Source organism: Mobula birostris, chromosome 26 (assembly GCF_030028105.1).
Source record: "Mobula birostris isolate sMobBir1 chromosome 26, sMobBir1.hap1, whole genome shotgun sequence".
Taxonomy (NCBI): Eukaryota; Metazoa; Chordata; class Chondrichthyes; order Myliobatiformes; family Myliobatidae; genus Mobula; species Mobula birostris.
In genome coordinates this window covers 4,698,558-4,720,739 of record NC_092395.1, presented here as the reverse complement: position 1 = coordinate 4,720,739, position 22,182 = coordinate 4,698,558, and the positions used below count along the sequence as shown (strand labels likewise).

The 22,182-nt window shown below is 41.4% G+C and overlaps 1 protein-coding gene across 2 annotated transcripts in view; it reads right to left on the bottom strand.

Moving 5' to 3' along the window:
• The window catches only part of fzr1a (fizzy/cell division cycle 20 related 1a), a 57,278-nt gene that overhangs the window by 22,622 nt on the left and 12,474 nt on the right, over positions 1–22,182 (bottom strand). For both annotated transcript variants that reach the window (XR_011883306.1, XM_072244629.1), the window contains exons 4-11: positions 21,161–21,224; positions 19,423–19,550; positions 18,820–18,902; positions 9,453–9,636; positions 6,408–6,473; positions 5,809–5,911; positions 1,402–1,586; positions 301–534 (exon numbers count right to left, since the gene is read on the bottom strand). Coding sequence is in view for 1 of the 2 variants with exons in the window: in XM_072244629.1 (XP_072100730.1) it covers positions 301–534; positions 1,402–1,586; positions 5,809–5,911; positions 6,408–6,473; positions 9,453–9,636; positions 18,820–18,902; positions 19,423–19,550; positions 21,161–21,224 (1,047 nt within the window). In the remaining variant the exon portion in view is untranslated. The remainder of the gene's footprint in view (positions 1–300; positions 535–1,401; positions 1,587–5,808; positions 5,912–6,407; positions 6,474–9,452; positions 9,637–18,819; positions 18,903–19,422; positions 19,551–21,160; positions 21,225–22,182) is intronic.

Genomic DNA, 22,182 nt, shown 5'->3' with positions numbered 1-22,182 from the left:
TTTTAAATTAGTCAAAACCTAAAATCTGTTGAAGCAATAACAGGTAATAAAAGTTAAATTTAAGAAGCACATCAAATCCAATTAGAAGTTTAATTTTATACATTTTATGAATTGATCAGCATTAATCACTACTTCAGGCCTTGGCAGACCAGGAGATAGATTGAGAAGTTCTACATGCGGGTGCAGAAGAAGCAACCCAAATCAGACTTTCTAAAAATAATGATATTTTCTACGGGTCTAACAGTTTCACTATTACCAATATCAAAGTGTAAGAATCCAAGTGAAATACTCTGTACTTACTAGTTCATTTGCATGTTTGGACCAGGCGAGGTTACACACTTGGGAACCTGTATCTATGCACTGCAAAGGCTGAGAGGTGAGGGTGTTCCAGAATCGAATACATCGGTCTGCAGTTCCACCACCTGACGCAAGGAGACCATGTTGATGGGGAGACCAGGCAATGGCTTTTACGGCTGCAAGATGCTCTGTATATTGCTGCACTGGTCCTGAAGTGGAGCTATTCCATACCAGAAGCTAAACAAAAAGGTAACATTTATCAAAAAAAAAATTATATTTTCAGCACAAAATAAAGCTCACTGTTATTAAACACCCCTTGATTATGAAAGCAAATCATACCAAAACAGATTTCCCAAAACCAGTTACACGAAGTGCCAGTTATTTAGTTGGGAGCAGGAGATTTAACTGAAATGGCTTAAGCAAATACACCTTACATGTAAAACAGAAAACATTGACAGGTATGATCTAATCGACAATGTTCTTTGTGGCAATTTTAATTCAAAATCTAATGCTATTTTCACCGTGCTTCACCTATGCATATTCCCACAAGCATGCGGCAGAATTGAATGCAGTGGGTGACTTATCAGTGACAGGATCACGCAAAGTGGATTCTGAGCAAATGCAACACATAAAATGCTGGAGGACCTCAGCAGGTCACCTACAGAAATGAAAATACAGTCAATGTTTCAGGTTGTGACCCTTTATCAGAATCGGAAAGAAAGGTGGAAGAAGCCAGAATTAAAAAGCTGGGGGGTGGGGGGAGGGGATGGAGGAAAAGCTAGAAGGTGAGGAGAAGCCAGATGGGTGGAGGAGGGGGAAATGGAGTAAGAAGCTGGGAGGCGAAGGATGGAAAAGGTGGAGGACTAAAGATGAAGGAATCTGATAGGACAGGAGAAGAGGTAAAAGTGTTTGGGGGGTTGGGGCAGAGTAAAAGTTCCCCCTTCTGTTCCAATGACTGGATAGGGATCAGTAGTTGGCAACCCATTAACCCATTATGACCTTCCAAATATATGAATGCTGAGCTAACCAAGATTTCAGTCAGCCCAAGTTAGCTGAATTAAAACCAGCCCATGGCCATGTATTTTATGTCATTAATTTTATTACCTTGTTGTCATTTCCTCCAGATGCCAGTAGCTGGTGATCAGTCGACCACTTCAAACCACAAACTTCCTGCCGGTGACCCTGAAGCCTCCGCTCAGACTGCAGTGGTGGGGTGCGAATATCTCTTTGGAGAATCAGACGGTCCCTACTTCCTGATGACAACTGATCTGCATTCCATGCCAGGGCCCCTGCAACACAATCCACTTGAGATGTACTGTAGTAGTGCTGAAAATGTGTAGCTACTGACCCCATGTTATAAACAGAAAGTTATGTCACTTGTATTGGAAAGTAATTAACTCTGTTGAGACTAGTAAAAATCATTTAATTCTGTGCTATATATATATATATATATATATAAAAATCTACAATTTCTTCACATGCCTATTTTTGTGCTAAATATTTTTCCAATTGAAGGAAGCCATTTCATAAATTACTTGACTAAAGCTTCAAACCAGAAGTTATCTTTTTGAATTTTTTTTAAAAGATTAATTTTATTTGTCACGTGCATTAAAACATAGTGAAATGTGGTATTTGCATCAATGACCAACGCAGTGTGAATATGTGCTGAGAGTATCCCACAACAGAAGATTAGCTTTCTTTGTTACATGTATATTGAAATATCAAAACGTACAGTGAAATAGTCATTTGTCAAATCAAATCAGCAAGGATGCGCTGGGTAGCCCACAAGAGTCACCACGCCTCCAGCATCAACAGCGCATGCCCACAACTCACTAACTCTAACTCGTACGTGTTTGGAATATGGAAGGAAACCAGAGCATCCGGAGAAACTCACATGGTCACGGGGAAAATGCATGAACTCCTTTAGACAGTGGGAGGAATTGAACCCTGATCGCTGACTCAGTCATTCACAGGTACAGGCATCCTGGTAAGGCCAATTATTGCCCGTTATAATAATTTCAATAAGGATGTTGGTGAGACACCCCTTGAACCATTGTGATGCTCCCATAACAATTACTTAGATATTCTTCGATTTGGACCTAGCTTCATTTCAGTATTTCAACCTCAATATTATAACATGCCACTAGGAGGAGAATTCGCGGAATTCTTTCCCACGCACGTCATTCCTGGTCTTGAAGTGATAGAGGTCCCAGCTTTGGCTGGGCCTTGGTAAATCACCACAGTACACCATTGACCAGAGTGAATTTTTAAAATAGTGAAATGCGGCTGTCAATTCAGTGGGCTTTTATTTGGACAGCACTAAGGATCTAGATATTGCTGGAGCTACACTTGCCTAAATTAGTAGAGTGCATTCCACCTCACTTGCAGAGGGTAGGAAGACAATGAAGAGCAAGGAATCTCCTTGTAGATGACAGAAGCAGCTTTGAAGATTCAGGAGATTCCCTGCAAATGTCAGAAAGCCTTTGGATGTGGAAGTCATTTATTCCTCACAGAAAATTCAACATCAATAGTGAAGCTTAAGTGTAGTGAAGTTTGACCTCTCAAGTGCAATAAGGTTTCTGATCAATAGTGACCCCCTAAGAAAATCCTCACAAGAAATCTGATGAAGGCAAAATGAGTTGTCAGATTTCCAGCAAAGCAACATATAAAATGGGTTAGAATTCTTCAGGTAGGAGATACTTGACATTTGTGTGACATATCTTGCATCACTTAATAGCTCAACATAAAACAGCACCCAGATTGTCTGGTTTTATTGATATGTGTCAGCATGATAACTGAAGAAACAGGTGGGTTGGAACTGTGGTAAGTCTTGGAGCACATTTGGATATTAGAATCTGATCACCATAGCAGGTGTAGCCATTGCTATAGACGGTAGACACCACTGTTTCTTGGTATCTTGATATGTGACCGACATCCTTGATGATGACAAGAAGATGTCACGATGAATCACCCAGTCCACAGTTCTTGATGATCCCAGCAATTTCAGTTTCATCATTCTGCACCGTGCCAACAACGAGAATGGGAATATTTGTGAAATTGTCATTCATTAGTTATTTACTTAGAGTTTGTCACCAACTTGTTTCATGTGGCAGCAACTTCAGAACTCTGATGCAAACTGTGGGTGTTGAGATGCTTTAGGTCTGGCACTTCCCGTCTGCCATGAATACGATTCTAAAGTGCAGCTGTTTGCGTGAAGGCTCAGTCTTGGATTTATGAGAATGAAGAACATATGCCACCCTGATGCGACTCTTGATGGTCGAATATAACTCTGCTGCATCTATTGCCAAATAAAGTCCCGAGTTCGATCAGTACATCATACGCGGCAGCAGCAGTACAATCACGCCACATTGGGTGATAAAAAAGTTCAAAGATAAATTTATTATCAAAGTACATAGGTTATATACCATCCTGAGATTCATTTTCTAGAGGACATTCATGGTAAATACAAGAAAAATTTAAAAAATAGAAACAAATAAGCAGTAAATATGGAAAACGTGAGATAAGAATACTTGAAAGTGAGTCCATAGGCTGTGGGAACAGTTTAATGAAGGGTGAGTGAAGTTATCCACTCTGGTTCAAGAGCCTGATGGTTGAGGGATAATAACTATTCCTGAACCTGGTGATATGGGATCGAAGGCTCGCACAAGAGAATGTGACCTGGATGATGCCAATCCTTGATGATGGATGCTGCTTTCCTGCTTCAGCACTCCAAGGTAGATGTGCTCAATGGTGGGAGGTCAATACCTATGATGGACTAGGCTGTATTCACTATCTTTCATAGGATTTTCCATTCAAGGGCATTGGTGTTTCCATACCAGGCCATGATACAACCAATTGCTATACTCTCTTGATGTTCCCAGAATTGATTGTGCAGCCTTGCTTTTCCAAGTGATGCTCAAATTGGAAGAGTACCAATACATCAACTGAATGAGGACAAAGAGCTGGCGGTTTTCTTACTACGGTCCACTGCCAATCTTGAGAACTTGAGGACCACTCCTTGTCGATAGTTTATCCCTGTGCCACCACTTCTGCTAGCAGGACAAGATATACCCAGGGATGGTGATGGAAGAATCTGAGCTATCAGGTAGAAGATACAAATCTGTTAGTATGAGTAAACCAGGTTGTTAATTAACAAGTTTGTGGGACAGCTCTTAATTTAGCACATTCCTAGATTGTCATCATGACTTTTGCATGACCGGGGTGCCTCTGACATCTACAACACCAATGAAAACAATGCTGCATATCTATCTGGTCTTATTACTTTTGATAGACCTATTCTGGCGTAGTGAGGAATCAATTGTTGTGGCTCCAATATCTCTCTCTCTCTCTCACACACACACAGCCAAGGACAGATTTCACTGAAGTGAACTAGATGGGATCAACAACTCATTAGTTTCACTCCCTAAGATTTTATTACATATTTATTGAATTTAAATTGTTTTGCTGCCCTTCATTTTTAAGCATGTATATGAAGTCTTGCCAAATTGATCTGTGAATGGTAACTTGTATCAGCAGACTATTAAACAGCTTTAAGTTTTGGTTTCATTTTTGGAGAATTTGTATGAGCTGAGGGTCTGCAGAGCTCTTTTGAAAAATTTGAGATTCCACAGAGGTACCAATACTCAGGTGATTAGGTCCAAGTTCATATATAACTGTAGATGATTCATCTAGAGGCCATCCCCAGGGTACCAGCACCTGTATGGTTACAGCACATTAAACCAAAATTTCTGTGGCTGTTTGACTCAATATGAAGTACCCCATGGTGCAACCGTAGTTTTCCCAGCTTCCATCCCCAAACATCACAGAACATTACAGCACACTGAAGGTCCTTCAGCCCATGGTTTAAGATTAATCTAACTCTTCACTTCAACAGAGCCCTCCATTTTTCTCTCATCCATATGCCTATTGAAGAGTCCCTTAAATGTTTCTAATACATCTACCTCTACCATCACCCCTGACAGTGCATTCCAGCACTTACCACTCTGTACAAAATCTACCTCTCACATCACCCCTACACCTTCTTCCAATCACCTGAAGCTATTCCCTCGTTTATCTGAGCAAGGCTTGTAAATATTTACTTAGACAAAACACAGATCAAAGAAATTACTGTGCAAAATGCTGAGTTGTGGACTGTGTGAAAATATGAGGAAAGCACATTGTACACAGAGTGAAAAAAGAGAAACACTGATTATACAGTATATCACCCAATCTTAATAATTCCTAATGGTAGGTTATGAAAATTACTATGGCTCTATTTTAAAGCTGGGTCTTATGTAGCCATTGACACGACCTTCAGGGGACTATGGCAACTTAAATAAGATACCAATTGAAATTAGTTGCTCTAAAGTTTATTTCCCTTGTTTCATACCTTCATTGTGATTTGTTCCATTCCAAGTGCTGTAGCAGATTTGAGAGCTGTTTACAAATGCTCCTGACCAAGTATAGGATTAGTCATTAAAGATTTCAATAAAATTAAGTGCAACAACTTACCCACTCTAGCTGAGTGACCTTCCAGTGTAGATAATTTCTTCCCTGCAGCTGCATCCCAAATTTGAACGTATCCTTTGTGCGTTCCAACAGCTACCAAATTTCCCTAGATTAAATTAAATAATCCACATTCTAAATCCCTCTTCTGCTTTTACCTGAACCTGGAAGACAATTACTGCTATCTCATTGTCTGAATATTAAATCAGTGCATTATACAATTGTCTGTCATGACCTAAAATAAAAAACAATAACCAAAATTTTTGGGTGCAATTTAAATTTACTTTGTTTTTTTTTTGAGATAAATTCTCAGTATTTTAGTTGAAGAATTTACTAGTCGTAGACACCAAATATTTTGAAATGAAGTCATAATGAATATATAATTCACAAGAGATGCAAAGGCCTACACACATCTTTTTATATTTTCTATATTACAAATTTACCAGTTGTATACAAATACATTTCAAATCCATATAAATGAAAAACCTCCTCCTTTGATGTATGTTTTCACAAATTAAATGATTTAGAAGATAGTTACATGAAAGTTCACTTTAAATAAAACTTGTCCATAGTTATATTCTTAAAATCAAAAAACTGATACTTACTCTTTCTGACCAGCCGACTGATGTCACAGAATCACCATCTATAGAAAGATCACACAGTCTGGTCACCTAGAAGGCAGAAAGTCAGTCTATAATTTGTGCAAACATTATTTTTATAAAAATATGTACTCTGTATTGCTACTGCATGAACTTTCTAATATTAACAAATTAAACTTTTTAAAAAAATATTGCATTTCACAATAACATTAATTTAGTACACCAAATTGTACTTCCTTCTTTTTATCCTCTCATTAACATTTAGATTTTATGAGCTGTCTCCAAAGCACGTGCTATTAACAAAATAGAAGGAAGAATGCAGATTGTCCAATCTGAATGCAAACGACACAGACCTGACCCAAATGCGAATCACATGCTCCTTTTTTCACAGTAGAGCCCAAAAAAAAACAGGGAAAAGTGTAAAGCATGAAAAATTAAAAATTGAAATACTGGTATGGCAGCAGTTCTAAACTATTCATCCCCTTTTGCTCGGTAATTAGTTGAACCATCTCTTGCAACAATAACAGCCGGTAGTTTTAATGGACAATGTGATGGAGCAAGATTTGTCCATTCCTCCTTGCAAAATTGCTCAAGCTGTGCCACGTTAGTTGGGGAGTGGTGATGGACAATCGAGGTCTTACCAGAGATGTTCAACTGGGTTAAGGTCAGGACTCTGAAGGGGGCACTCAGGGACATCAATTTTTTTTCATTTGAAGCCTCTCCATGGTTGCTCTGGCAGTGCACTTTGTGTCACTGCATTGCTGAAAAATGAACTTCCTCCACAGTTTAAGCTATCTGGTAAAGCCTAGCAGGTTTTTACACAGGATTTTTCTGCACTTAACAGCAGTCATCATCCCACCAATCCTGACCAGATTGCCTGTCCTTGCTGTTGAAAAGCATCCCCATAGAATGATGCTACTTCTGCTATACTTTACAGCAGGGATGGCTTTACCTGGCTAATTGTTAAATACAGTTTTAACCCCTCAAATGAATAGATTGGCTGCTGTAGCTGAATTTTCTAACAGGATGGGTGCTTTTCCTACCTATTAGCACAAGAGATAACTGACAATAAGTTACAAAAATGATATAAATGAGTCTTTCCCAAGTGCTCCCACCCACATCTCAAACACATACTGGCTGGGAGGTTAGTTGGGTACTGTACATTAGATTAGTAGCGGGTGAATTAGGGTGGAATTGATGGGCATGTGAGAGAACAGTTCACAGGGATAAAATATGGGATGAATGGGATTAGTTTGATTTGATACTTTTTTCTTTTGTCCATCAATACTAAATGTAGGATCTCCTAATGATGCATTTTGGTTCTTTCCCCTCACTCATCCTGTTAGAAAATTCAGCTATAGCAGCCAATCTATTCATTTGAGGGGTTAAAACTGTATTTAACAATTAATTGATAAATATTCTCTTTCATACTCACACTTTCTGCAATACCTTCAAGTTAGACATTTTTTACAAAAATATTTAAGTAACTTTCCTTACATATTGGAGGCTGACCTGTTACTATTACGAGTACGAATCCTTCGATCAAGGGTTCTAACGGAAGAATTTATAATCTATTATTACAATGGGATAAGTGTCCTTTATCTGAGATTAAACAGGATTGGGAAAAGGAACTCAATTTGACTTTTATGACAGAGGATTGGATGCGGATTTGGAAGTTGGTTAACTCTTCTTCAATTTGTGCTAGCCATTCATTGATTCAATTTAAAATTGTACATCATTATCATTTGCCGAAGGAGAGACTTTCTAAAATCTTTTCTAATGTTGATAGCCATTGTGATAGATGTAAAACTGAGATAGCTACACTGACACATATGTTTTGGTCTTGTTCTATATTGGAACAGTTCTGGAAGTTGGTTGTTTCAACAATTTCTAAAGCACTTAAAATTAATCTACAACCTAATAAATTAACTGTGCTTTTTGGAATAATTCCTCAAAATATTCATGGTACTTCCGTGTCTGACCAACATGTTATTACATTTGTTACGTTGATAGCTAGGAGGGCCATTTTGTTGAAGTGGAAGGATACATCAGCTCCCACTTTGTCACAATGGTTCTCTCAAGTACTATGTCTTAGTTTGGAGAAAATTAGAAGTCGAACCTTTGAACCTTTATTTGATTTTGAGAAAAGATGGGGCTCATTTGCTCGTTATTATCATCCGAGCTAATTGATAGATTTTTTCCACGATCGAATTGTAAATTTTTTGGTATATTTTCTTTTCTTGCTGGCGGTTTGATGTTTATTTTTAGAAGCTTTTTGTATGACGCATGGCTCTGGGGTTGTACACCTAATGGGTTCTTTTTTTTCCCCTCACTTTTCTGCTTAGTAGGTTTTTTTTGTTATCACAATTTTTTTTTCAATCTTTAAGATAATGTTTTTTTTGAGAGATTGTAAGTGTTGTTACTTCAATGTACTTGTGTTATTTCTTTTGTATAATATAATAAAAAGATTTGAAAAGAAAGAACAAGTTCACATATTTAATTACCGTTGATGCATCTTCCAAATGGGCCAAATGGCCTCCTTTTCCGTCATAAGGAAATACAAGAACCTTGGTCTCCACCCTACCCCAAACATTTATGTTATTCTCTCTAGTCTTCCCTCTGTTTCCAACCTTCCCACCCCACCGCCCTACAACTTTAAGGACACCTGTTCATTTCTGAGAAAGCAACATTGACTTGAAAATGTTAGATGTTTCTATACCTGTCTGAGCTGCTCTCCTCTATTATCAGATTCCTCCTTCTTCAGTCCTTCATCTTTCCCACCCACATGGCTTCACCTATCACCTGTGGCTTGTCATTCTTCCCTTCCCCCGCCCACCTTTTCACTCTGACATCTTCCTCCTTCTTTTCCAGTCCTGATAAAGAGTCTCAACCTGAAACAGTGACTAATTATTCCCCTCCATAGATGGTGCCCGATCTGAGTTTCTCCAGTATTCTGTATGTGATACCCTAAATATTCTCATGTGCTGGAAGTGAATGCTGCAGTGGAAGACTGAAACGAGAACAAGGAGAAAGGGGAAGCTGGAGGCTCACCTGGCTCGTACAGGCACTCCAGAGGTACACACATGTGCCAAGTCCAACACTTAATACATTTAAGGAAGACCAGTCCACAAGGTTCAAGTAAAAGTCATCCTGAAGTTCTGGTGCATCAAGAACTTTGAAAGGAATCTTTGAGATTTTTCTTGTAGGCTTTCTTGGTGACCGCAACAATTTTTGGCTATTTGAGAAAGAAAAATAAAAATTAAGAGACCAGTCACTTTTGTTAAATCATCTCCTGTACGTGCCATGTGATACTAGGATTAAAGGTACTCATTTTAGGAAAAAGCTACTACATTACTCATGTTATTTATGCTTATCTGATAAATAAAAGAAAAATACAGAAATCAACTTTATCATGGAGCAGATACTATACATATCATATATATGATTTTACATAATATACAATTTCAGTAATTTAAAACACTTTTTTCTAATGATAAAAACATCATTAGAAAAAAGTATGTTTTAAATTACTGAAATTGTATATTATGTAAAATCATATATATGTATAATATCTGCTCCATGATAAAGTTGATTTCTGTATTTTTCTTTTATTAATTGCTTAATTTTATAATTAAAAATGAATTCTAAAAACCTACCTAATGGAACTTAAGATTTTAAAGCCACCTGGAATGATGTCTTATAGAAGAATATGATGAGAATACATCCCAGGGCAAAGGAAGAACAGTATTGTTGCCCCATTTCTCTGCTGTTAATTTTCAAGCTAATGACTGCAACCATCGCTGCAAATGTAGAAACATCATGATCTGTTGCCTGGACTGGAGATGATCAAATTGGCATTGTTTCTTATTTATTGAGATACAATGTAGAATAGGCCCTTCTAGCAATTCGAGCTAGATCACCCAGTAATCCCCGAATTTAACCTAGCATAATCACAGGATAATTTACAATGACCAATTAACCTACCAATTTAGGACTGTAGGAGGAAGCCGGAGGAAACCCACATGGTCACAGGAAAAATGTACGAACTTCTTACAAACAGCTATGCCAGCAGAGCAGTGTAGAGTTCTCAAGAAATCCATACAATGTTGCCAATGTCACAGATAAGTTATCAGACACTAGAATACTACAGCACAGTACAGGCCCTTCGGCCCTCGGTGTTGTGCCGACCCATATATTCCTTAAAAAAAAGTACTAACCTGCACTACCCCGCAACCCTCTATTTTTCTTTCATCCATGTGCCTGTCCAAGAGGCTCTTAAATACCCCTAATGTTTTAGCCTCCACCACCATCCCTGGCAAGTCATGCCAGGCACCCACAACCCTCTGTAAAAAACTTACCCTTGATGTCTCCCCTAAACTTCCCTCCCTTAACTTTGTACATATGCCCTCTGGTGTTTGCTATTTGTGCCCTGGGAAACAGTTACTGGCTATCCACCCTAGCTATGCCTCTCATAATCTTGTAGACCTCTATCAAGTCCCCTCTCATCCTTCTACACTCCAAAGAGAAAAGTCACAGCTCTGCTAACCTTGCCTCATTAAGACTTGTTTTCCAATCCAGGCAACATCCTGGTAAATCTCCTCTGCACCCTCTCTACAGCTTCCACATCCTTCCTATAATGAGGTGACCAGAACTGAACACAATACTCTAAAGTGTGGTCTCACCAGAGATTTGTAGAGTTGCAACATGACCTCTCTACTCTTCAACTCAATCCCCCTATTAATGAAGCCTAGCATCCCATAACCCTTCTTAACTATCCTATCAACCTGGGCAGCAACCTTGAGAGCTGTATGGATTTGAACCTCAAGGTCCCTCTGTTCATCTACACTCTTAAGTAACGGGCCACTAACTCTGTATTCAGCCTTCTGGTTTGTCCTTCCAAAATGCATCTCCTCACATTTATCCGAATTGAACTCCATCTGCCACTTTTCTGCCCAACTCTGCATCCTGTCTACATCCTCTTGTAACCTTCGACAACCTACAGCTCCATCCACAACTCCTCCAATCTTCGTCATCTGCAAACTTACTCACCCATCCTTCCACCTCTTCATTCAGGTCATTTATAAAATTCACAAAGAGCAGGGGTCCCAGGACAGATCCTTGCGGCACTCCACTAGTCACCGACCTCCAGGCAGAATACTTTCCTTCCACCACTACCCTGCTTTCTTCCTTTAAGCCAATTGTTTAATCTAAACAGCCAAGGTTCCACTGATCCCATGCCTCATGACTTTCTGGATGAGTCTCTCACGGGGGACCTTGTCAAATGCCTTGCTAAAATCCATGTAGACCACATTTACCGCCCTACCCTCAATTTCTTTTGTTACTTCTTCAAAAAATTCAATTAGGCTTGTGAGGCATGACCTTCCCTTCACAAAGCCATGTTGACTATCCTTGAGTAGACTATACTTCTCCAAATGCTCGTAGATCCTATCCTTAAGAATCCTTTCCAATAGTTTGCAGACCACCGACTTAAGACTCACCGGTCTATAATTCCCAGGATTCTCCGTATTACCTTTTTTAAACAAGGGAATTACATTTGCCATTCTCCAATCCTCCAGCACCTCCCCTGTAGCCAAAGAGGATTCAAAGATCATAGCTACTGCTCCAGCGATCTCTTCTCTCACTTCCCACAGCAACCTGGGGTATATCACGTCTGGTCCTGGGAACTTATCAATCTTGATGTTTTTAAGATGATCCAACACTTCCTCTTGCTTAATCTCCGCATTGCCCAGCACACAGGCCTGTTCTATTTCAACTTCACCCTGATCAAGGTCCTTTTCACTTGTGAATACTGAAACAAAGTATTCATTTAGGACCTCCCCAACCTCCTCCGCCTCCAGGCACATGTTGCCTTCTTTATCCTTTAGCGGCCCCACCTTCATTCTTGTCATCCTTCTGTTCTTCACATACGCATAGAACGCCTTGGGGTACTCCTTAATCCAACAAGCCAAAGCCTTCTTATGCCCCCTTCGAGCTCTCCTAAATCCTTTCTTAAGCTACTTCCTGGCTACCCTATATTTCTCATGAGCCCCTCTTGCTTCTTATATCTAACATACGCTTCCTCCTTCCAAGTCCCTCACTATACGCGCTAACCAGAAGCCATGGATGACCGCGGAGGTGCATGCGCTGCTGAGGACCCATGACTCCGCCTTCACAGCAGGCGACAAGGCAGCCCTAACAACAGCGAGGGCCAAACTGTTCTGGGTCATCAGAGAGGCAAAGCGTGCACACACCCAGCGAATCCACAGCCACTTCCAGGACAGCGGCAACACGTGGCACATATGGAAGGGCATTCAGGACATCACCAACTACAAGACAACACCACCTGCCAGTGCTGGTGATGCCTCCCTCCCAGATGCGTTGAACAACTTCTACGCTCGTTTTAAGGCGCAAAATGATGTGGCAGCAAGGAAGACCACCCCCTCCTCCAAATGACCAGGTGCTGTGTCTTACCGTGGCCGATATGAGAAGAACCCTGTGCAGGGTCAACCCACGGAAGGCTGCTGGACCAGACAATACTCATGGCAGAGTGCTGAGAGGATGTGCAGACTAGCTAGCAGAGATTCACACTGACATCTTCAACATCTCCCTGAGCAGCGCTGTCGTTCCTACGTGCTTCAAGGCCTCCTCCATTGTCCCCGTGTCGAAGAAGTCTTCACTGTCCTGCCTCAACAACTACCATCCCGTTGCACTCACATCCGTCATCATGAAGTGTTTCAAGAGGCTCGTCATGAGGCACATCAAGACCCTGCTGCCCCCCTCACTGAACCCCCTGCAGTTCGCGTACCGTTCCAACCGTTCAACAGACGACGCCATTGCCATCACCCTCCACCTGGCCCTAACCCACCTGGACAAAACAGACACATACGTTTGAATGCTGTTCATAGACTTCAGTTCAGTATTCAACACAATCATTCCTCAGAAACTGATTGGAAAGCTGAGCCTCACACATCAAAGTTGCTGGTGAACGCAGCAGGCCAGGCAGCATCTCTAGGAAGAGGTACAGTCGATGTTTTGGGCCGAGACCCTTCGTCAGGACTAACTGAAAGAAGAGCTAGTAAGAGGTTTGAAAGTGGGAGGGGGAGAGGCCCTCTTTCAGTTAGCCCTGACAAAGAGTTTCGGCCCGAAATGTCGACTGTACCTCTTCCGAGAGATGCTGCCTGGCATGCTGTGTTCACCAGCAACTTTGATATGTGTTGCTTCAATTTCCAGCATCTGCAGATTTCCTCAGGAAAGCTGAGCCTACTGGGCCTGAACACCTCCCTTTGTAGCTGGATCCTAGACTTCCTGACTGGGAGACCTCAGTCAGTCCAGATTGGAAGCAGCATCTCCAACACCATCACACTGAGCACGGGGGCCCCCCAGGGCTGTGTGCTCAGTCCACTGCTGTTCACTCCGCTGACCCATGACTGTGCTGCAACACACAGCTCGAACCACATCATCAAGTTCGCCGATGACACGACCGTGGTGGGTCTCATCAGCAAGAACGATGAGTCAGCATACAGAGAGGAGGTGCAGCAGCTAACGGACTGGCGCCGAGCCAACAACCTGTCTCTGAATGTAAACAAAACAAAAGAGATGGTTGTTGACTTCAGGAGGACACGGAACGACCACTCTCCACTGAACATCGACGACTCCTCCGTAGAGATTGTTAAGAGCACCAAATTTCTTGGTGTTCACCTGGCGGAGAAACTCACCTGGTCTCTCAACACCAGTTCCACAGCAAAGAAAGCCCAGCAGTGTCTCTGCTTTCTGCGAAAGTTGAGAGAAGTCCATCTCCCATCCTCACCACATTCTACAGAGGTTGTATTGAGAGCATCCTGAGCAATTACATCACTGCCTGGTTCGGAAATTGCACCATCTCAGATCGCAAGACCCTGCAGCGGATAGTGAGGTCAGCTGAGAAGATCATTGGGGTCTCTCTTCCCACCATTACATTTATACCACACGCTCCATCCGTAAAGCAAACAGCATTATGAAGGACCCCACGCACCCCTCATACAAACTCTTCTCCCTCCTGCCACCTGGCAAAAGGTACCGAAGTATCTGGGCTCTCACAACCAGACTATGTAACAGTTTTTCCCCCCAAGCCATCACTCCTCAATACCCAGAGCCTGGACTGACACCAACTTACTGCCCTCTACTGTACCTATCGTCTCATTTATTATTTATTGTAATGCCTGCACTGTTTTGTGCACTTTATGCAGTCCTGGGTAGGTCTGTAGTCTAGTGCAGTTTTTGCGTTGTTTTACGTAGTTCAGTTAGTTTTTGTATTGTTCCATGTAGCACTATGGTCCCGAAAAACGTTGTCCTGTTTTTACTGTGTACTGTACCAGCAGTTATGGTCGAAATGACAATAAAAAGTGATGACTTGACGAGTTGCCTCACTTGTTTCGTCAGCCACGGTTCCCTTTTCCTACCATTTTTTCCTTGTCTCAGTGGGACAAACCTATCCTGAACCCAGCACAAGTGGTCCCTGAACTTCCTCCACATTACTTCTGTGCTTTCACCCATGAACATCTGTTTCCAATTTACTCTCACTAGTTCCTGCCTCATCCTTTCATAGTTAGCCCTTCCCCAGTTAAGCACTTTCCCATTTTGTCTGTTTTTATCCTTTTCCACAGCTACGCTGAAGCTAAGGGAGGGAACAGGACTGGGTCGAGACAATAGAGACTTATGGAGAAGAGGAGTTCGGTGGGTAATAAAATGGACCAGTTGACGGCGCTACCCAGGAGTCAGAGAACATTTCGGGAGTGCAGTGTTATGTGTTTTACTGAAACGTGGCTGTACGAGGACATACCCGACCAAAACTTCTCCATAAAGGGCTTCCAGACTGTTCGGGCTGACCGGAAGTGCACTGAGAGCAGCAAGTGTAAAGGAGGGGGGCTTGCTGTTCTGGTTAACAACAGATGGTGCAATCCTGGTCATATTACGATCAAGGAACATGTTTGTAGCCAGATATTGAACTTTTTGCCGTTGGACTCCGACCATATTATTTGCCAAGGGAAATCTCACAAGCAATTGTGGTTGTTGTGTACATCCCTCCCTCTACCAACCTGACGTCAGCGTGTAACATCATTTACACCATTGGGCACAGGAGTACATTCAGCCAGAGACTCATTCCACCGGGATGCAGCACTGAGCATCATGGGAAGTCATTCCTGCCCGTGGCCATCAAACTTTGCAGCTCCTCCCTTGGAGGGTCGGACACCCTGGGCCATTGGGCTGGTCCTGGACTTATTTTCGTCTGGCATGGTTTACATATTATTATTTGATTGTTTGTGGTTTTGTATTGCTATGTTTGTACTCTGTTCTTGGTTGGTGCAGCTGTAACGAAAACCAATTTCCCTCGGAATCAATAAAGTATGTGTATCTATCTATCTATTATGGTCACTCTCACCAAAATGCTCCCCCACCAAGAGCATTACCAGGTTCATTATCGAGAACTGACCAGGTTCATTACCCAGAACTAGATCCAGTATGGCCTCTCGTCTCGTCGGCCGGTCCACATACTGTGTCAGGAATCCTTCTTGAACACACCTGACAAATTCAGCCCCATCTATCCCCCTTGCAGTCAGGAGGTGCCAGTCAAAATGAGGGAAGTTGAAATCACCCATAACTATGACCCTGTATTTCCTGTACCATTCTAAAATCTGCCTGCTTATCTGCTCCTCGGGGGCCTATAGACTACTCCCAGCACAGTGATTGATCCCTTCCTATTTCTGACTTCCACCCACACCGACTCAGTGGACACTCCCTCTGCAGCGTCCTCCCTTTCTATAGCCGTAACACTATCGCTGACCAGTAATGCTACTCCCCCACCCCACCTTCTCTACCTCCCATCCTATTCCTTTTAAAACACCTAAACCCCAGTACATGCATCAGCCAATCCTGCCCTTCTTCCAGCCAAGTTTCAGTAACGGCCACAACATCGTAGTTCCATGTACTGATCCATGCTCTAAGTTCATCCCTTTTATTCCTAATACTCCTAGCGCTGAAATAGGCACATTTCAACCCCTCTAACTGGCAACATTTATGTTTTGTCCCCTGCCTGTCCTTCCTCACCAACTCAGATCACATAGCATCATGCCCTTGTCCTTCTACCCTAATCTCTGCACTGACATTCTGATTCCCACCCCCCTGCAAAACTAGCTTAAACCCTCTACAACAGCTCTAGCAAACCTGCCCACCAGGATACTGATCCCTTTCCAGTTCAGTACCAAGAACTCGACCCGAGATATTGCGGACCCTGGCACTAGGGAGGCAACAGATGATCTGGGATTCTCGATCTCTTCCACAGAACCTCTTATCTATCCCCCTAACTATCGATTCCCCTATCACTACTGCTCTCCTCTTTTCCCTCCTTCCTTTCTGAGCTGAGGGTCCAGTCTCAGTGCCAGAGACGCCACCACTGCAAGTTGTCCCTGGTAGGTCGCCCCACCAACAGTATCCAAAACAGTATACTTATTGTAGTGTGGGCACGTGGCCAAGTGGTTAAGGCATTGGACTAGCTACCTGAAGGCCATGATTTCGAGCCCCAGCCAAGGGAACGTGTTGTGTCCCTGAGCAAGGCACTTAATCACACATTGCTCTGCGACGACACTGGTGCCAAGCTGTATGGATCCTAATGTCCTTCCCTTGGACAACATTGGTGTTGTGGAGAGGGGAGGCTTGCAGCATGGGCAACTGCTGGTCTCCCATACAACCTTGCCCAGGCCTGCGCCCTGGAGAGTGAAGACTTTCCAGGCGCAGATCCATGGTCCCGCAAGACTAACAGATGCCTTAAAAATACTTATTGTACTATTGAGGTTTAATTTTCTGAATCTTTGCACTGGAAAATAAGCTCATTCAAACAAGGAATGAATACGGGAGCATTAGCCACAGTTCTACATACTGTTCTTACACATCTGGAGAAGAAGAACGCTTATGTGAGAATGCTGTTCTTGGACTACAGTGCAGCATTCAACATCATAATTCCCTCCAGGCTTGACAAAAAGCTCAGAGACTCCAGCCTTCACCATGCCTTGTACAGCTGACTTCCTATCAAATCACCGGCAGATGGTAAGAGTCAGCTCCCTTACTCCTGCCCCTCAATACAGGTGTCTCTCAGGGCTGTATCCTAAGCCTCCTCCTTTACTCTGTACATGCATGACTGTATCGCCGCCCACAGCTCCAATCTGCTAATTAAATTTGCCGACAATATTACACTAATTGGCCTAATTCAAATAATAACGAGGCAGCCTACAGAGAAGAAGTCATCACCCTGACACACTGGTGTCAAGAAAACAACCTCTCCCTCAATGTTGCAAAAACAAAGGAGCTGGTTGTGGACTACAGGAGGAATGGAGACAGGCTAACCTCTATTGACATCAATGGATTTGGGGTTGAGAGGGTGAACAGCTTTAAATTCCTCTGCATACACATCACTGAAGATCTCACGTACATACCAGCTGTGTGGTGAAAAAAGCACAACAGATGGTTGAAGTTTGGCACGAGTCCCCAAATCATAAGGACTTTCTACAGGGGCACAGTTGACAGCATCCTGACTGACTACATCACTGTCTGGTATGGGAACTGTATTTCCCTCAATCGCAGGACTCTGCAGAGTGGTGTGGACAACCCAGCACATCTGTAGATGTGAACTTCTTACTACTCAGGACATTTACAGAGACAGGTGCATAAAAAGGGCCCGAAATATCATTGGGTATCTGAGTCACCCCAACCACAAACTGTTCCAGCTGCTACCATCCAGGAAACAGTACCACAGCATTAAAGCCAGGACCAATGGGCTCAGGGACAGCTTCTTCTACCAAGCCAGCAGATTGAGTAATTCACGCTGATATAATTGTATTTCTATGTTATATTAACTGTCCTGTTGTACATAGTATTTATTACAAATTACTATATATTACACATTCAGACGATGTAACAAAGATATTTACTCATGTATGCAAAGGATGTAAGAAATAAAGTGAATTCAATTTAATACTCCGTGTTCAGTAACTTATCAGCATCTTTAACAAGAGCTCACCCAAGTGGTTTCAAATTCCAAACAACTGGGTGATTTCAAGTATTCATTAATATCTGTTGACAGACCTTTCCAGATCCGAGACTGAAGGAGAATCAATAGATCAGTAAAAAAAACTAGTATAAAACACAGATACAGTTTGCTGTTTCATTCACTAATTTTTCATACTTAGCTATAATTGAACTAGGATTAAAATAAAGGTGTCTAGAATTGTTTTATCACTACTGCTCCATTGCAAAAACTGAAAAATTAAGGATTTCTGCAAATTTTCTGTAAAAGCAATTAAAACACATCTTCAATATAAAGGTCATTTAAACAGAGAATCATTGCAATGTCAGAGTTCTCACTACAGAATCGCAAAATCTAGGTTACCTTTTATTGCTAACAGGAGATAAGGAATAAGGAGAAATGTCATTTCCATCATCAGGATTTGCACGCTTTGTGCTAAGAGAATACTGGAAAATAAAAGAATCATATAATAGAGTTAAGCCAATAAAATGTGCTTGAATTCTGCGTGAAATCCTATTTCAATTCTTTTAAAATAATTCCCAATGGAGCATACAAAAGCAGTTTAATGGATTACTTGGAGAGATGAAAAATACAATGTTCAAAAAAATAATTGGTCTGTACAACTTCAGATTTGGTAGCTGTTACCTGGAGTTCCATGGTTAGAAGAATAATGGAAGCAGATTCACTTCATTTTCAAAACACTCATCAAGTGTCAGCACATAAATGAGAAAAAAGAATGACTGAAGCCTCATGGGATCCAAAGGTAACATCAGGACAGGATGCCAATACAATTCCTATTGGGTGTCCGTGTCTCTGTCCATCTGTCCGCCTGCCCATCTCTCCATTTGTGGCCATGAAATTACTTCAAGAATATGTACATGGGAGTGAACAGACTCTGCCCAACCTACTGAATTTCTTGAGCATTTTGTTAACAGACCTATGTTTTATGGGATGAGGAGATCATACCTTAAATAAGCTTTTCTTCTCAGGGGTTGAAGGCTGTAACCTCCTATCTTCAGTTTGAGGGTCCTGCACCTTTTCAATGCCTGCTCCAAGCAGCTCATTTCTAAGTAATGCAGAATAAGCAAGTCCATCTATAAACAAAACACATTCACAGGAAATGTTAAATTTAAAGGATAGCACAATGTGAATACAAAATTTCTTACTTACTGCGTCTTACTGAAACATTTACCACATCACTTGTAAAGCTTTTATCCTGGACTATTTAGGATGAAGAATGTAAAGGATATTAAAATGCAAAAGCTGCATGATTTACCAATAATAAATCCTGTACAATAAACTCAAAATGCAGGTCATAGTGTTGCACTGCAGTAACATTATTTGTTACATAGTTCATTTGTTCATTGTTGGTGGCAACTCAGTGGATTTTCTGTTATCAGAGGCTTGAGTATGATGAGAATGAACTGAATGAAACATGTGAAAATGAAAATTTATTTATTCATTAAGATTTAGTGCAGAGAAGGGCCTTCGGCCACACCTCCCAGCAATCCCCCAATTTAATGCTAGCCTAATCATCGGGCATGCAGAGAACATAGAACACTACAGCACAGTACAGGCCCTCTTTGGAGCTTTAACCATAAAGGCAGGATAGTAATACATTCCTCTTAGAGTTCATGAATTTTCAAACCAAATTTCACGTTTATTAGATTTCAATATTTCATTTCTACAGTCAAGTTCTTTGAATTGAACACAGTATGTTGTGATGGTCATAAAGCAAATGTGTAATACATTTGCTATTAATTACACATTGTAGGACTGAGGACCTGAGTATAATTTCCCCATAAATGTGCAAATAATTAAAATTAATTTTATTTCTGTTAGATGAAAATGCCATAGTCATCGTTGACAGAGGACAAACAATGTAACAGTTTGCTTACAAAATATGGGAAAGTTAAGATTATGTTTAATGCCAAATAAAGCATTTTTTACAACTAGAGAGTAGCGAGATATTTTCACAGGAAACCTCACATCGGCTTGGCCGATGATTTGGGTTACACATATACGGTAGATATTATTTATAATGTAATGGAATTACACTACAAGTAAATGGGCAACTCTGTGCTCTCTCTTGCAGGGGACTTCAAGGAATTCTGTAAGGAGTTTGTACATCCTCCTTGTGACCAAGCGGGTTTCCTTTGGGTGCTCTGGTTTCCTCCCATAGTCCAAAGGTGTACTGGGTGGGTAAATTGGTCATAGTAAATTGTACCGTATTAGGCTAGGGTTAAATTGGGGACTGCTGGGCAGCACGGCTTGAAGGATCAGAAGGTCCTATTCAGCACGGTAAGTCAATAAATAAAATCTTTGTTATTCTAGAAGTGGTTACTGTACATGAGATGTCTAAAAAAAATTTATATAGTATCAGAAGTTCAATCTACTTTTCAGCTACAGCTTGGTTCCTAGAGACAAGTACTCTGCACCAGGGCTTGGATATCAAACCTGAGACACAACATACAGGTGTTGGAACCAGTATGGTGTTGTCAGGTTATTCTGTGCCTGCCAGCAAGAGGCTCACAACCCATTAATATAAGAAGAAAATGGGCAAAACAAATCAATTCCCCTGCACTCTTATACTTTATTAGCTTTTAAAAGTCCATATACAATCTGGAAACATGCCTATTCCATATGTGTAAATACTACAGAACCACATACGTGAAAAATTAAAATATCTAAACAGGTACTAAACCTTTGCCAGTGTCAGACGTTACATCTTTTGCTTTTCTGTTTTGGCTAGGAGACTTTTCATTTTCCTAAAAGAGACGAGAAACAATCTATAGTGTCATAGAAAAATGGCCAAACCATTTAAAGTGCCTTGTCCCATCAACCTGCACCCGAACCATAACCCTCCATACATCTACCAATCCATGTACCTATCCAAACTACTGATAACAGTTGAAATCGAGCTCGTAAGCACCCTCTGAGAGATGGCTTTTCCTCAAGTTCCTCTTAAACTTTTCACCTTTTACATTTAACCCATGACCTCTAGTTGTAGTGTCACCCAACCTCAGTGATAAGAAGCCTGGTTACATTTGCCCCATTTCCACTGCTCTATCAAATTGCTCAATCTTCTAGAGTAGTGCTACACAGTTTGTGAACCCTGTAGATTTTTCTCTATTTCTGCATATGGCCTAAAATGCGATCAGATCTTCACACGTCCTAAAACTGGGTAAAGATAACCCAATTATATAAATAACACAAATGCCCACAAAACTGCTTCAACTCTGGGATGTTGGTGGGCTTCCTTGCATAAGCTGCCTGCTTCAGGACCTTCCATAACCATTTCTATAGCATTAATATCAGGATTTTGACTTGGTCATTCCAAAACATGAATTTTCTTCTTTTTAAACCATTCTATGTTGATTTGCTCATGCGTTTTGGATCACTGCCTTTTGCGTTATCCAACGTCTATTAAGCTTTAGGCTTACCTTGACATTCCTTTGCAAAATGTCTAAATACAATTTTGAATTCATTGTTCCTTCAATGAATGCAAGCTGCCCAGGCCCTGAGGCAGCAAAGCAGCTCCAAGCCATGATGCTCCTTCCACCATGCTTCACACTTGGGATGTGGTTTTGGTGTTGGTGTGCAGTATCCTTTTTCCTCTAAACATAGAAGTGTGCATTTCTGCCAAAAAGTTCAACTTTTGTATAATCTGTCCACAGAACATTGTCCCAGAAGCATTGTAGAACATCCAGGTGGTCTTTTGCAAAC